This window comes from Lithobates pipiens, unplaced genomic scaffold (genome assembly GCF_037356315.1).
Source record: "Lithobates pipiens isolate NorthernLeopardFrog02 unplaced genomic scaffold, aLitPip1_a1.2 Scaffold_30, whole genome shotgun sequence".
In the NCBI taxonomy this organism is placed as follows: domain Eukaryota; kingdom Metazoa; phylum Chordata; class Amphibia; order Anura; family Ranidae; genus Lithobates; species Lithobates pipiens.
In genome coordinates this window covers 91,764,347-91,781,474 of record NW_027507791.1, presented here as the reverse complement: position 1 = coordinate 91,781,474, position 17,128 = coordinate 91,764,347, and the positions used below count along the sequence as shown (strand labels likewise).

The window sequence follows — 17,128 nt, the reverse complement described above, 5'->3', positions numbered from 1 at the left end:
TATAAGCATAGTCTTCATTTTGTTGATTTGGAGTGAATGTTTTTTGAGCAATTGTGCAATTTTGTGCTTTTGCTTGTTCCACACCCCCAGTCATTTTCTTCCAGCTAAATAGTTTAAAAAAATAAAAATAAATCTGTTATTCTTAAATATCTCTATGCAATGGTAAATAGAAATGACCAACTATATGGTTAGGGAGCAAAATCTCAAATCCACTCTGAGAACAACCAACAGAAGAGATATACTGTATATACTATTAGAGCTGAAATCTGGTAAATATCAGACTCGGATAAAAAAAAAATTCTTTAAAGAAAAAAAATTATAGACTGTTTTGCAGATTTTCAGAGAGAACTGTAATATATTATATGCTGGCCATACAAAAACAATGTCTTCCTTCAAAAAAATAAATCAAATTTTACGATTTTCTAATCGCTAGTGGGTAGTGGGCTAGTCAAATCGACGTTCGTTTTTTGACCGCAGTGATGGGAACATTCGAAGAAGCAGAATAGAAAACTTCTTGGGCAAAGACATTTTCAGACAGCCTATGTGGTTTTCATTCAAAACTGAATGTTAAAAACAGGTGACATTTTCAAATGACATTCTTTAATTTAGCGAATGTACAAAGGTTTTTTTGCATATGAATATTCTCATCTGGAAATCGATACGTGTATGGCCAGTATACGGCTCGATTCACAGCTATGCAGTTTGCGTTTTACAATAAACACACCCAGAAGTAGGATATATGGGAATTTTAACTAGGAGTCAGACATGAAGCAATATAAAGGGGAAGGGAGATATACATCTTTTTTTATTTTAAAGTAGTATTAAAAGCTGAGACTTTTTTTAATTTTTTTCATGGATATAATAATTTTCAGTATAATGCACAATACTGGTAAACTTTACTTTAAATGTAATTGTATTGCCTTCTATTACCTCCAGACTATCAGCCTCCACCTTCTCTGGTTTCAGATGCTGATCTTCCCTGCACAAAGTCTTTAAAGTGATTTTTTTTTTATTATTTAAAACAACAAACATGTTATACTTACCTGCTCTGTGTAATTTAGCAATTTGTAATTCTGTATTTTAGCACAGAGTAGTCATGATTCTACTCTTTTGGGGTCCCCCATCGACACTTCTGGCTCTTCCTGCACTCAGAGTGCCCCTATAGCAAGCTGCAAAATATAGTATAGAGTGCCCCCTATAGCAAGGTAAAAAAAAACTTCTGCCTTAAGAACCACTCGCTTCCTTCCCAGGACTACATGTCCCATGAAGCATTGCTCCTCATACATTAATGAGTTCTCAGGCACTTATTGACATGTATGGATGGTGTACTGAGCTGTACGTGTGCTGCATTGTATTTCCTGATATGTAAACAAATAATGCATTTGTATGCAGGCCAACTAATCAGCTGGCCGATTAATTATGAAAATAGTTGACAACTATTTTCATAATCGATTAGATGTTGATTAATCGATCAGTTGTTTCGGCCTTAATATTATGCCTATCAGTTGGGCCCCTGAACACAGGTCTCTGGCAGTGATCCAGAAAAAATAAAAAAAGTTTAATTCTACCAACCAAGCTGGTAGCCTAACAATCCATTCTGCACAATTATAATAAACGCAAGTCCTAAGCTGCTGCTCCTTTCATGGGCTGTAGTACTATAGAGTAGAGTAATAGTATTAGTAAAAAATAAAAACCCCTGCACCATGGTCTTTTGATCCAAAATAACTTCCTTTGTGGTTCTCAATGATGTGCACTATGTGAACTACTGTACACCCTTCCACACCCCCATTCCCTGCTACACTTCTCCTACATATGCAGTTACTGTCAGTACCTACAAAGCCAGTGCAGAGATTTGAAAGCCCCTCTTCCTTCGCTGCTTACTTTGTTGATTTGTAAATAATACATGGAGACGGTAGGTGTTAAGTACTTAGGTGTCCGTTTAGTAAACTTTGATAAGCTGAGATCAGGATGATCTCTGCTTATCTCAGAGCATTGCAGGTTTAATATAGCGAGATGAGTGCTGGAGAACTATTTTTTCTCTTCTCATCTCAGAACACAGAACGGCTGCATTGACTGCAACAGAAACGGCATGTTTAGTAAACAGAGATGCCACTTTATCTCTGTGCTTCTCTTTCAAGTTCTCCTTTCTGGCTTCTCCAGCCCAGAGGTGGAGATATCAGGAGATCTCTGCCAGAGAATAGCTTCTTCCTTCTCCCGTGGCCAAAAATGAAAGTAAAAACTTTCTTAACTGCAGTGAAAAATACACCAACAGCAGGTTACAAATACATTAACTATACAATTACACACAGAGATTATATATATATATGTATATATATGTGTATGTATATATATATATGTGTGTATATATATATATACACACACACACACACACACACACACACATATACATATATTTATATGTGTATATATATATATATATACATACATACAGATATATATATATATATATCTGTGTGTGTATATATTTATATTTGTGTGCGTATATATATTTTCAAAAAACTCACGGAACGGATCGTTCCTGGGATCAGAGTCACGGATTGGATCATTTTTCGGATCAGCAAATAATAATTGGCTGAGCATGACTGGGTATCGCTGAGTATGGCTGGGTATTACCGAGTATGGCTGGGTATTGGCAAGTATTGGCTGGGTATGGCAGGGTATGGCAGAGTATTGGCAGGGTATTGGCAGGGTATGGCAGAGGATTGGCAGAGTATTGGCACGGTATTGGCGGAGTATTGGCACGGTATTGGCAGAGTATTGGCACGGTATTGGCAGAGTATTGACACGGTATTGGCAGAGTATTGACACGGTATTGGCAGAGTATTGGCACGTTATTGGCAGGGTATTGGCAGAGTATTGGCATGTTATTGGCAGGGTATTGGCAGGGTATGGCAGTATTGGCAGGGTATGGCAGAGTATTGACAGGGTATGGCAGACTATTGGCATGGTATGGCAGAGTATTGGCAGAGTATTGGCAGGGTATGGCAGTATTGGCAGGGTATGGCAGAGTATTGGCACGGTATTGGCGGAGTATTGGCACGGTATTGGCAGAGTATTGGCACGTTATTGGCAGGGCATGGCAGGGCATTGCAGAGTATTGGCAGGGTATTGGCACGGTATAGCACTATTGGCAGGGTATGGCAGAGTATTGACAGGGTATGGCAGACTATTGGCACGGTATTGGCAGGGAATTGCAGAGTATTGGCAGAGTATGGAGGGATGACTGTGACTGCAATTGTTACAGAGCAGCGCTGTGGACACTACAGATCCAGCCCACAGCACTGCTTCTATCCGATCTCTCCCCTCCACTTTACAGAAGGGAGAGAGGAACCGATGTTTGTTTACAAGTGATCGCTCCATCAATTGACAGAGTGATCAAATCGTAAACGGCTGATGGGTGCACCATGATAGCTGCCGCTCCAGAGCTAGGCCGAAGCCACGACCTTTCCTAAGGCCGAGACCGCGGATCGCTGCAAGTGCCGATCCGAACAGGGTGACCCATTCGAATCACGGATCAGTGACGATCTGTTGCACCCCTAATATATATATATATATATATATATATATATATATATATATATATATATATACACACACACACATACACTCACACAGATATACACATATATAAAGGCAGTGTTGTGGCTACAGAAGTACAACTGATGCTGTAATTTTGACAGCTGCGCAGATGATGCATCGCTGATAACGCAAGGTGGCTGTAAAATTCAGAGCATCAGATGAGTCCAGTATACACTGCGTTTGCATAAGTGTATATGTTAATACGCCGGTATTATTTATTTTTTATATTATTATGTATTTATTTATTTATTATTTTAATTGTTAATTTAATATTTTTAATATTAATTTATATTAATATAAATTAATTATATAATATTAATTAATTAATATTTTTATTGTTATGCTTTTTTTAAATTACTTTGAACTATTTAATATATATATTTATTGTTTTTATATGAATGGTGCATATCTGCATGACAAATAGGGTACTATCATTTCAGAATACACCATTCGCATAAATATGCACATATGTTATGTATTAATTAGAATGTTTTACAGTTATGGGGTGTCTGTTTATTGGGTAGGGGGATTATATCTTTATTATTAACTCAATATGTGCAGTGTATGTGGAGTGCTTTGTATTTCACTTTGGGATTCTGATACTGAAATCTCCTGAGCTATGGTGAGATTACAGAAACAGAAGCCGTTCAGGGTTCTCAGAGCGTTTGTAGATCACTTCTATTCTCAGTGGGAGAAGTGATCTACATGATATATTAAACTGCCACATGGGTGAGAACAAATATCTCTGAGAAGAGCAGAGAACTCCAGAGATGTAAAATATCAAAATATACTAAACGGACACCTTAGTGTTATCTTGTTCTCTAACAGCCTTGTCTTGTTACAGCTAAGCTACCAGCTGAAGGTTGGCATCATGTACTGCAAAGCTGGTCAGAGTACAGAAGAGGAAATGTACAACAATGAGTCAGCAGGACCAGCCTTCGAAGAATTCCTTCAGCTCTTGGGAGAAAGGGTGCGACTGAAAGGTTTTGAAAAGTACAGAGCTCAGCTGGATACCAAAAGTAAGAAAATATATTTAGAACAAGAGTGATACTGATCTGTATTTCGCTGTACTCAAAACACATTATTGAGTATAGAACATTTACCAGCTTCGTTTTTTTTTTTTTTCGTTTTTTTTTAAACCTTCTCTTTGAAATATTATGTTCATTCTCTAAGCTACATATTTTACAATAATGTTCAAGAAATTATAGAACAGTTTTTTTTTTTTTTAAGTACAATGTTACATGATATGCAAGCCCAGTGATGGGACATGTAAGGTAGTGAATTATTAGTTTCATGGTTTGTTGCACCTATCCTTCAGCAGCCCTACTTTACTTTCCACAAATTTACCAGTGCTCAGGCTTCCTCCCCCATGAAATAAGTTGTGGTTTATTTGTTTCTTTAAGGACTCCAGAAACATGTTTCATGATGATCGTAGTTGCTTATAATATTACACTACATTTTTTTGTTGTTGCTTTCCTGTATGTGAATTTTGGGGCCGCCTCAAAGTTTTTTTGTGAATGACAAGCTCCAGATGACCCCCACTGATGGAGGCTTTTTGAACATCTCTGTGGTCATCTGTAGTGTAGTCAAAGAACACGCCAAAGGTCAGGGTATAAGGCAGAAAAGGATAGTCAAGAACAAGCCAAGGACGGTAAACAGAATCAGACATAGAGCATGCGGCAAGACACACAATATTGATCAGTGAGATTGGCTTGCAGTGCACAGGTTAATATAGTGTTCCCCGTTAAAGGCTGGGGTGGAGCCATGCTTGAGGGAAGATTACTTAAGCAAACGGGTGTGAGAGTGCAGGCTCTAACAGCCTTAGAGATGAGCAGAAAGTATTACTGTAGATTCATGACAACATCTCTGCCCATAGAAATATTCAAACTGATCAGAAAGTGTCTCGATTCCCAAAAAAGTACAATAGAAAGTTTTTTTTTTTTTAATGCTGCGAGTAACTCAGTGGGAGTTTGGTAGCAGCGTAAGGAGAAAAATAGCGAAAATTCTTGAAAGGAGAAAATTCATGCCAAGAAGCGTTTTCCCACAGTTTTGCATGGTAATGAAGATTGCACAGTATCTGCATACAGATTTGAGAAAACAAAATTGTCTCAAGGCTTTAGCAGAGGTTTTCTGGTCCGCCTTCTAATAAAAAGGAAATTATGTTGAAAGAACCACATGTAGGAGACGTAGCATAAGGAACTATATAGTTGATATACAGTGCTCATGTGCTAACAAGGGATGTGCTGATAGGAGAGAGCAGAATGGTGGAAAGGAGTTTCAATATGCCGCCTCTCATGAAGGGGGGGGGGGGGGGCTAGAATTGTATTTACCTTCGCCAGTAAAATAGGCATCTTGCTCTGCTAAACAAGGCTGCGCTGTAGAGCTGTGTAAATCTCAAAACAATCTCATGGGTAGAAAACTATGTACAGTACTCTGACATGTAAAACTGTAATAATGTAAGTAAAACTTAAATTAATTCAGGAGAAAAAGCCTTACCTACACCATGGTTCTACAGTTCATGATGGCATCTTTTTATGGCTCCTTTCACATGTAGTCCACTGTGATCAGCAGGGGATCTGTGAGCGGACCCCTCTCACTTCTTTGGGTGGCCCGGTATAAATGGACTTCTCTGGCCATTTACATCAGGCTTTCTCTTATGGACCTGGAAGTAGGCGGGTATAAACGGACACGTCTCTTTACATCTGCCTTTTCACAGGCCTCCATAGACCTTCTGATCGGGTTCACTTAAACTGACAGACAGACCAGACTAGAATGCGCGTGTGAAAGGGGCCTTAGACCCTTGATTGTCTGTAGTGTGTCCTATGCTGGTTAAACTAAAAAAAAAAAAAAAATGCTATCCCTATCTATGCAACAGAAGCAAAGCATACCTTTTTATTCTGTTACAACAAAATGTTTATTTTCTTGTTATTTATCACCGATAATAGAATAGAGCAGAATAATCCCTTGTTTTCACTCCACAATAATGTTTACCAGCGCTTGACTTATGAACAGGAAAACTAAGCCCACCCATGTGTCTAACTGTGGACCACCATCAAAAAGAAATGTTTGATTCATTATTCCAGAATGTATTCCCTGGCAAGTAGCTGTGTTGATTCAGCATATTGGAAACTTGAAATGATTGCTGGGCTGGAGTTTTTTTTTTTTTTTTTTTTTTTTTTAGCAAGATTTGGTTCACATCACATTTGGAACAGTTCACTGTTGAGTAACCATGTTTTCATTTGCCTTTTCTGGCTACTAAACACAGCAACTATATTTCTAGACACATTGTAAAGTATATACATTGCAATTCAAAGCAAAGCAAGCCTGCCTGTATTCATTGCTCAAACAAAATCATTTTGATCCCAGCTTTGTGGTTACATGGCATAATTTATCCTAAATGGTATTTATATGTGGGACGTTTACAAGCATTGCTTTCCTTTTTATTTCCTAACTATTTTGTTTTTCAGAGTTAGGGAAAATGGAGCATTTATGTTAAATGGAAACAGGCATACCTGGGACGTTTTTTTAAGCCTGAGATTTTCCTGGATCAGATAAATGCAGGGTGAAGGGGGTGTTGGGAACCATTCATGTAGCCGCTAGAGGTTGTGGGTCAGGTATATCCTAAGTCCTGTAACCTATTGCATTCAATTATAAAGGTGATACAAAACATTTCCACCAATGAGAAAAAATCTATAACCCATAGCTACCAATCTGAAAGCATGAAAGACCCATGTATACTAGTGAAAATGTAACCCATTAATAGCAGCATACAATCTAAAGCAGTCAATCACATTGTGGGTCTTGGGTAGCATGACATTTTGTGGAGTACCTAGAGAGAGGAAGCATTACCCACTATCCCACTCAGAATAAGCTTCATTGGCCAGGCATGTACACCATACAAGGAATTTGCCCTTGGTTTAAGGTTTTTAAATGGCTCTCAGTGTACTTTGCACATTGATATGTGTTTAGGGGGTATTTGCGTATGTGATTGGGGGTAGGTAGGTGCATATGAAGCTGTCAGTATTCCAGAACAGTAACTAACTGAAATGTGCACAGTGTATGGGCAGCTTTAGGTATATGTCCAGTTACTATATATACATATGATAATACTATACAAGCTCTCAGAGGTCTGTAAACCTCTAAAAGCTGAGACAGGACAAAGTGCAAATTGGTAATTGTGCAAGTGAAAATGTATGTGTTCATGAGGGTGACCGCTTAGTTAACGTAACTGTTCCTAAAGGGGAAGTATGGCCAAATCAATTTTAGTCATACTTCTATGGACACAGGAGTGCAGTGCGTTCTGCACTTCTGTGATCAGTTTACAGAGCCGGTGCAGGCTCTGAAAAGATCCCGACCATAATGGTTCATATCCACCCAGGAGCCTCAGCCAGCCCCTCCCACACTTTCCTTTCATTGTAATAAATACCTTTTTACTTGGGTAATACACCTTCCCTTTTGTTTCTGTTCCTATCCTGTAACTAAACCAATCCATTATAGAAAGAACAGAGCTAGTCAAAAGCCTCCAAAATCAACCGGATACCATCGTCCCAATAAGTATATAAGGAAAAAAAAACTGGGCATATAGCTCAGAACAACCAAAAGGAAAAAACCTCAGAGAGATGAGTTTCCTATTGGTTCAGTGGGAACAGGGACTATTGCGGTATCATAAATTAATGTGAAACAATCATTAAAACACGATTACATTTTATTATAATTTGATCCATATAAAAGATAATACAAAGACATTGCTGTAGCAGAACCACATTATTAAATCCAATCACAGGACCCAATTGGTTCAAATTCTAAACAATTGGATATTTTACGGAGATACAGAGATGACGCATATAGAAAGAACAGACTTGATTACTGTTGCAACAGGAAGTAGATCCTTTGCTGAGCATTTTTGAGGAATGTGTTGATGTTGGATGTCCACTTCAGGTCATAGGAAATTATAGATCCCAGAAATCTGAAGGTCTAAAGCCAGCCATGCACGAATTGAAATGCAGCTGGTAAAGTGGGGACTGGCTGAATATTGATCCATGTATGGGCACTGTAGTTGGACAGAAGTCTATCGACTTCTCTACAGCTACCCATTTGGATTTTCCTCACTCAGTCAGTATTGCAGGCTATAGCCTGAAAAGCTGATTAGTGTATTCTGATGGTGGGGAAGTCTCCCTGATGTCAGAGTACTATAACTCAGTGGGGAGGATTTTCTCATCCACCTTGAATGTGTGAATAGGGGAACCGGGTCAGCTTTTTTTCTTTAAAAAAAAAAAAAAACGGGTTCATCTACAGGTAGCATTAGAGGAGTCTGAGAGGGAACAGTGTTGGGGTGCTTCTCCTGAAACTTGGTCATCTCCATGGTTTTAAGTGTTTTGGATCATTTTCCATCTGTACTGTGAAGCGCCGTCCAATCAACTTTGCTGCATTTGGCTGAATCTGGGCTGACAGTATATCTCTAAACACTGCAGAATTCATCCAGCTGCCTCTGTCTTCTCTCACATCATCAATAAACACCAATGACCCAGTGCCACTGAAAGCCATGCATGCCCATGCCATCACACTGCCTCCACCATGTTTTACAGATGAGGTAGTGTGCTTTGGATCATGAGCTGTTCCAAGCCTTCCCCACTCTTTTTTCTTTCCATCATTCTTGGTTGGTACTTTGAAGGATATCGATGTTATGTTAGCAGTTAGTTGCTATAACCCCAGTATCCTCTTCTTCAATGAGCCGTCCAGTTTAAGATGAAAGTGGTCTATGCATCAAATTCACTGCAAGATCGGTTCTGTCGGTGGTGGGAGAGGGCCCCCCCCCTCCTGCCGTGATCCAGTGCCCTCTGCCGCAGAGCTGTCGGCAGTGGCGATCAGATCCTTCCTGTGGCCTGACATGGAGATGAGTGAGGGGAAGATGGTCATATCCATATCATTGTAGGGTGGAAGCAACATCAAAACGTCACTTCCACCCATAGCTCTTAAAGGGACATTTTTTTTTTTTAAATGACAGTTTTTTTTCTTTTTTTCTTTTTTTTATTGCATTTTAGTGTAAATATGAGATCTGAGGTCTTTTTGGCCCCAGATCTCATATTGAAGTAATATTACATATTGTAATAGGAATAAAAGTGACACTTTTATTTTACACGGTTTAAAAAAAAAAAAAAAAGGTAAAATAAATGAGAAGAATAAAAAAAATAATTAAAAACGCGGCCTGTCCTGACGAGCTCGCGCGCAGAAGCGAATGCATACTTCTGCATCGCGTATGAAAATGGTGTTCAAAAAACACACATGTGAAATATTGCCACGATCGGTAGAGCGATTCCAGGGGAATAGTTGGAGACCATCATCGATCCCCAGCAGCTTCATTCTACTCATTTTGTGCAGTCTTTGGAGAAAGAAGAATGGATAGTACACCCCTCCCTTTCTCCGCTGCACAGTGGTCCAAAGCGCTCTGATTCAGACAGTGACATTACCATCACTACTCCTGATTCAATGAGAATGTTAGATGATGTGTGTTCTCCCTAAGTGGTTTCTCCCTAATGCACAAGCAGTTCAAATAATTAAATTCACATTTCATATGAATCCATAAGGCATACGTCCTAATTGCTAAAGCTTGTTATTTGAGTAACAAATTAACTGTACCCTTTTTTCTGTTGCCTAAACACACTGCTCGCTAGCTCCCTCATGTGATGTAAAATCTCAGTCAACAGCACTGGCTCTGGCTACCAAGAGCATTGAGAGTTTCACAAATTGGGAGGAGCATGTACATGTAATGACCAAACATTGCTGCTCCGTGTGCTTATACCATTGTAAACAAAATGTGAAAACATGCTGGTATGATAATTTATTTTAGTAAAATTTCTCTCTTGTATCTAACAAAGATTAGGAGGGGAAGCGGGAGGATGGACAGTTCCTCTTTTTGCTTTTTAACTTGGACTTCCTGGTACTGTGCCTACACCTTCTATTACATACTGCAGATTTTTGTATTTTCATTTGTTAAAACCTAATAAGTTTGGCATGTTGTATAAAAAAAAAGTGTGTATGAGGAACAAAAAATAAAATAAAAAATATTCTCTCTCATAAAATGGACTGTAGACACAGAAAATGAAGTCCAGCCCCCTAAAGGTTATAACTGCTTCCACCTCACGTGTCCAGGTTGAGCTGACCTTGCCTGAACTGCTGTAGACTTATGACCTGTATACATGGTTGGACATTCCGACCACAAAATCTGTTGGATTTTTTTCTGACGGATTTTGTCCAAAACTTGTGTTGCATACACACGGTCGGACAAAGTTGTCTGAAAATCCGATCATTCGCAACGAGGTGGCGTTCGTTGCGTACGACAGGACTACATAGAGGCTAGTAGCCAATAGCTTTGGTCTCGTAATTTAATCTGAGCATGTGTGTCGATTTCTCCGTCGGAATTCTCAACAAACGATCGGGAAAAGTCTGATCGGATTTTGTTGTTGGAAATTTTTAGATCCAGCGCTCAAACTTTTTCCGTCTGGATTTCCGACGGAAAAAGTCCGATAGAGCCCACACACGATCGGATTGTCCGACAACACAATCCGATCGGGCTTTTTCCGTCGGAAAGTCTGACCGTGCGTACAGGGCATTGGATTTGCGGTCCTGGAGAGCATTAGACACTGCAGCTTACAAGTGATAGTTGCCAGGATTTAGGGAACTTTTCAATACCTGCAAGGTATATCAGTTTACAACTCAAATCAGTACCCCAGCTCATTTTTGTGATATGTTATTAAGGTAAGCTGTGACTATAGCAGAGCGGCTCTTTACTTTCAGGGTATAATATATACAGCTTGCTGAATCACACATGTGCACTTCTTTCCATAGTTCCTGCTCTCTACCCATAGTGACTTTTGGTCACACTACACCTTTCTTCTGTGGAGGACGGTCCTTTGGACAAAATCTTTAAAGTTAAGGGTACACTTATCCAAGCTATACAAGCGGAGTGTAAAGTGAACGCCTTCCTATCCAGCATCAAAATGGGTTTCATTCTTTCAAGTCTGATTTTCTGGTTCCAGGGGTTCTGCAAAGGGATCCAATGTGGCAGATAAATCTGCCACCACATGAAGGTCTGTCCCCACCAATTCAATCAGAGGTGAGGGGGGGACTCCTGTTTTTAACGTACATTATTTGAGTCAATTTGGTTGTTTTGCAGGCTGGCTGGTAAGTGTGCTGAAAAATTTATAGATTTGGGATGCTCCTACAGCCAATGCATGGATATGAGAGCTTGTATCAAGAATTGAGTAATAGCCCAGTGGCCAGAGCTTCAACACTGTATGCAGCAATTTGTGACTCCCAAACCCTGGGAGAATCAAGTTAATGCTATGTAGAATTTACAGGAGCTCTAGTGAAGTAGTTCATCACTTGCATCTCAGAGAGCATGCATTCAGGATCACAGTACTGGAGGAGCAGACAGTCCTTGTGCATCCAGTACTCCACTTGGAGTGACATTGCTCACATTTCCAAAGCCTTGCTTACAGAAACGACTTGACATCCACGAACATAAGAGACTTGTTATTACACATTCCTATCTTTCAATATCATCAGCATTTGCTTATGTCTGTTGTGGGTGACTACGATTACCAGAACCTTAATTAAGCCTTGCTTCAGCTATGAGAGTATTCACAAAGGTCATCACCCCATTTCTGGGTCTTCTTTGTCTTGTGGGTATTCCAGATACCTGGACAATTGCTGCTTTAGGAGCAGATCTCCTTGGCCTTGGACTCCTATCTGATCACAGTGCAGGTCTTGGAGGAATCCTAAGTATTCCTGATTCCATTGTGTCTCTTGGAGTACTTGCAGCTTCTCCTGGATATCCTTCAATTAATAATTTTAAGCAAGATTGACAGATTTTACAGTTAGTCATGCTCAAAAGTTTGCATACTCTGGCAGAGTAGAGCTTTCTTTTGGTGGTATTTGATCACCTCTGTGGTTTTTATTTTTTGCGCTATAAACAAAATAAAAATAGAGCGTAAATTTTGAAAAAAAAAACACATTTTTTTAACTTTTTGCTATAATAAATATCCCCAAAAAATATATTAAAAAAAAGCATTTTTTCCCTCAGTTTGGGCCAATATGTATTCTACATATTTTTGGTAAATAAAAATCACAATAAGCGTTTGATTGGTTTGCGCAAAAGTTATAGCGTCTACAAAATAGGGGTTAGTTTTATGGCATTTTTATTATTATTTTTTTTTTTTACTAGTAATTGTGGCGATCTGCAATTTTTATCTGGACTGCAACATTATGGCGGACACATCGGACAATTTTGATACTTTTTTTTTTTTTTAACACAAATTTGGGACAATTGCCATTTTTACAGCGATTAGCTGTATGGTGGACTTTAAGGGCTATAGGGGGCGCACCCACCTCACTGAGGTGCCAATGAGCGTGCCCGGCAGCCGCGATGTCCGCTGGGCACCTGCGAGCGCTCCTGACAGAGCCAGAATGGGTGTGTGTGTATGTACACATACACACATCCCTATTCTGGAAGGGAAGAGGAGACCGTGTGTTCCCAGTATATAGGTACCATGATTGGTCTCCTCCCCCAGGCAGTCCCATCCTCCCTCTACAGTTAGAACACGCTGAGGGAAAACATTTAACCCCTTGATCGCCCCTTAGTGTTAAGCCCTTTCCTGCCAGTGAAATTTATACAGTAACCCATGGCTATTTTTTACTCCAATCGCTGTATAAATGTCAACGGTCCCAAAAAAGTGTCTTATCTGTCTGCCACAATATCTCAGTTCCAATAAAAATCGCAAATCGCCACCATTACTAGTAAAAAATAAATAATAAAACTGCCATAAATCTATCCCCTATTTTGTAGAAGCTATAAGTTTTGCACAAACCAATCAATATACGCTTACTGCGATTTTTTTTTTTTTTTTACCAAAAATATGTATAAGAATATATATTGGCCTAAACTGAGGAAGAAATTTGGGGGGGGGGGTTTGAGATATTATAGCAAAAAGTAAAAAATACTTCATTTTTTTTTTTTTTTTAATTGACGGTCCTCCTTTTGTTTATAGCACAAAACATAATAACCGCAGAGATTATCAAATACCACCAGAAGAAAGCTCTATTTGTGGGAAAAAGAGGACATACATTTTGTTTGAGTACAGCATTGCGCGACTGCACAATTGTCAGTTAAAGCAACGCAGTGCCGTATCGCAAAAAATGGCCTGGCCAGGAAGGGGGTAAATTCTTCCAGGGTTGAAGTGGTTAAAATTAAATTAAATTACAGGTTAATTTCCCACATTTGTGTCTGTGTATAAATGAGTTTGTTAGCTTTCATATGGATGCATAAGCAGGCTAGACACTGAGCCATGAGGAGGTAAAAAAAGAACAGTCAAAAGACCTGCGTAACAAGGTAATGAAACTTTAAAAAGATGGAAAAGGATATAAAAAGATATCCAAAGCCTTGAATATGACAGTCAGTACTGTTCACTTTTTTAGAAGTGAAAAATTAAGGGCTCTTTTAATACCAAGCCAAGGTCAGGTAGACCAAGAAAGATTGCAGCCACAGCTGGTGGAAGAATTTCTTAGGATACAAAGAAAAGCCCCACAGGTAACCGCAGGAGAAATACAGGCTGCTCTCCATAAAAGATGATGTGGTTGTTTTAAGGCACACAATTCAATGAAACTTGAACAAAAAAGAGCTGCATGGTTGAGCTGCCAGAAGGAAGCCTTTACTGCGCCAATGCTACAAAAAAGCCAGTGAGGCATGTCAAGGTGTTCTTGGGCATGTAGCAACCAGGCTTTTTTGTGGAACTACAGTAAAGGCTTCTTTCTAGCAACTTGACCTGCCCCTTAAAAACAACCACACCATCTTTTTCCAGAGCAGCCTGTATTTCTCCTGAGGTTACCTGTGGGTGTTTCTTTGTATCCTAAACAGTTCCTGTGGCAGTTGTGGCTGAAATCTTTCTTGATCTACCTGACCTTGGCTGGCTTGGACTCAACTCTATGGGGCCCGCCTGTAATGTTTAGTTCGGGCGCCAGATCCTGCACTAGGCACTTACCCTGGCACAAAGTTCAACATATGAAGTTAGCTGCAGAGTGCTATAGAGGTATGTGACCTTTGTCCATTTTTATGGTTCCCAAACCCCGAAGACCCCTTCAAAGGTTTACAATAATCCTTATCTAAACAATAGAATAAGCAGTGCTGAATATAATATAAATCCACACCAGTGAATTAAAAAATATTAAATACTATAGATCCACTCCAGTGAACATGAATTACTAAATGTTACTACACTGTGCAAACCCTGACCTGTGCATACAGAAATATAAAAAATAAAATAAAAAAATAATTTGTATCAAAATCAATTAACACAAATTATTATATAGTGCATGTCACCAGATGAATAGTGATAGCAAATACATACAGTCTATTGAAACAAATCAACCTGTGACTAAATATTGTTCAACACTGAAAATAAATAGAGAACGAGAATCAAGTGAATTGTTTCAAGTTCTATCAGACAATGTCCACTTCCTGAAAAAATTGTTACAATCACCACTGTGAAACTTCCTGAGAACATAATATAATGTAACCCAGTGAAATCATAGTCCATACGTTGAATCTTCAGATCATAATCCAAATATTGAAATAGTGAAAAAAACATTAACCAGTGTCTCTTGGATAAAAAGCAAATTACATCTACACTCCTCCACCACACCGCTCTAGATGTGACTCCTCTCCCCTTATGTGGTTACACTCACCTGCTGTATATGCCTCACACTTTTGTGTTTGGCTGGATACACTTTGTCTCTTTACAGGGTTTAAATGGGATATCCAAATTTCCAATTCGGAATACAGAGGTGCTACCACGGCTGTTCTCAAAGATGCCACGGCTGTTCTCAAAGATGCCACGGCTGTTCTCAAAGATGCCACGGCTGTTCTCAAAGATGCCACGGCTGTTCCCATAAATGCTCTCATGCATCAAAGAAAAGATTTGCTTACATAGCGTGATACAGTATAAAACTTTTTAATCACACACAAAAAACCTCTCACATTGTACTCACATCAAAGGATGAATAAACATGCTAAATATAAAAAGTCACAGCACTCTTGAATAGCTCATACTGAAGCATAGGTGGTTACGGCGGACCCAGGATATGCGGGAATGATGGATAGTCTCTCACCGCTCCTTAACTGTACCGCCGCTTTGCAAGGATCAATGTAAGATGTTCAGCATCCTATATGTACCTCTTTCGCCTAGTAGCCAAAATCCGACATGTTTCATCATACAATTGGCTTAATCATGGAACTCATGGAACCCGTCAAAGGTTTGCCCACTGTGGCAGGTGAAGCCTGGATCCTATTATGGTCCAGCATCGTAGATAAGAAATGACAGTTTCCCTGTACTTAGACTACAGTTCCTGAATGTAACAACACTAACCACAGGTTATAGCAGATTTTGAGGTATACAGGGCAGAGGTCTGGGTGGTGTTCACTTTACTGTGGTACCCCCTGTAACTTTGTAGCACTTTAGCAAACATTTTAAAATTTGGTAGTTTTTCCCTCCTATCTGGATTTAGTCTCAGAAGGATGAGTTGAATGTGCCATGCCTATCAGATGCCATGTTTCCACTTGCCTCTGTGAGAAGATGCACAGTACGTTGTTGGGTTCCTGCATCCATCTTCTACAGCTAGAGGAACTTAGTCCATGTCTGGGTTTATGGTGGCTCCTTCTGTGGATATGACCTAAACCTCATTCATTCAAAATGTCTGCACTTTTTAAGGTCTTATTTGCTCTTGCAGGTCCAGCTCTGCAGCTAGCAATTGCTTCCAGACTATTAATAACTTGACAATACACATGAACAGAAAGCAGGAATCTGTCTTTGAAGTTCCTGCTCTCATAGAAAAAAATATAGCTGATTCTCTGAGCCCTATTGTTTTGTGTTGATGCTCTTGAAACCATCATTAACAAGTCTCAAGAATATCTTTGTGTGCATGGCTCAGGATTTTATGGCAAAAAACTTGGTCTGCTGAACCTACTTGTGATAAACTACTTCTACCCGTGCATACCCAATTTACTGGAGGTAAGGCATTCCTACCCCACAAGAAAAAAAGCCCAAGATTTCCCCAGACGTCAACCTCAAAACCAAGGCTGAACACTTCCTTATTGTCACAAGCCCTAGCATGCCAAACCCATCATAAAAATAAAAAAATAGCACACATCACATAACCTGCAACCTCAGATCGGCCCTATAATCTAGAAAAAATACCATAATGGGTTAGAAGAGCAGAAATGGCAGAGAGTTCCTTAGATGATCCAAGGTGATCCCGCTGGTGCAACAAAGATAAAAACAGGCAGGGCACAGGGACATTTTAAAGTGATCTATTGAATTATTAAGCAATATCTGTATCAATATCTGTTAATGCCACTCTTTTTTTCCCTTTTTGTTTTTTCTTGTCGGTTGGTTTCCCTGTATTGTCTTGGTATGCCTCTTTTTGCATGTCCCTTGGTAAAGCGGTTTCCCTCAATGGACAAAAGAGAAAATAGGAT

General features: G+C 39.4%; 1 protein-coding gene across 5 annotated transcripts in view; it reads left to right on the top strand.

Moving 5' to 3' along the window:
- The window catches only part of SIPA1L1 (signal induced proliferation associated 1 like 1), a 407,147-nt gene that overhangs the window by 267,298 nt on the left and 122,721 nt on the right, over window positions 1-17,128 (top strand). For all 5 annotated transcript variants that reach the window (XM_077464604.1, XM_077464603.1, XM_077464605.1 and 2 more), the window contains one exon: window positions 4,445-4,619. In XM_077464604.1, coding sequence (XP_077320730.1) covers window positions 4,445-4,619 — 175 coding nt within the window. The remainder of the gene's footprint in view (window positions 1-4,444; window positions 4,620-17,128) is intronic.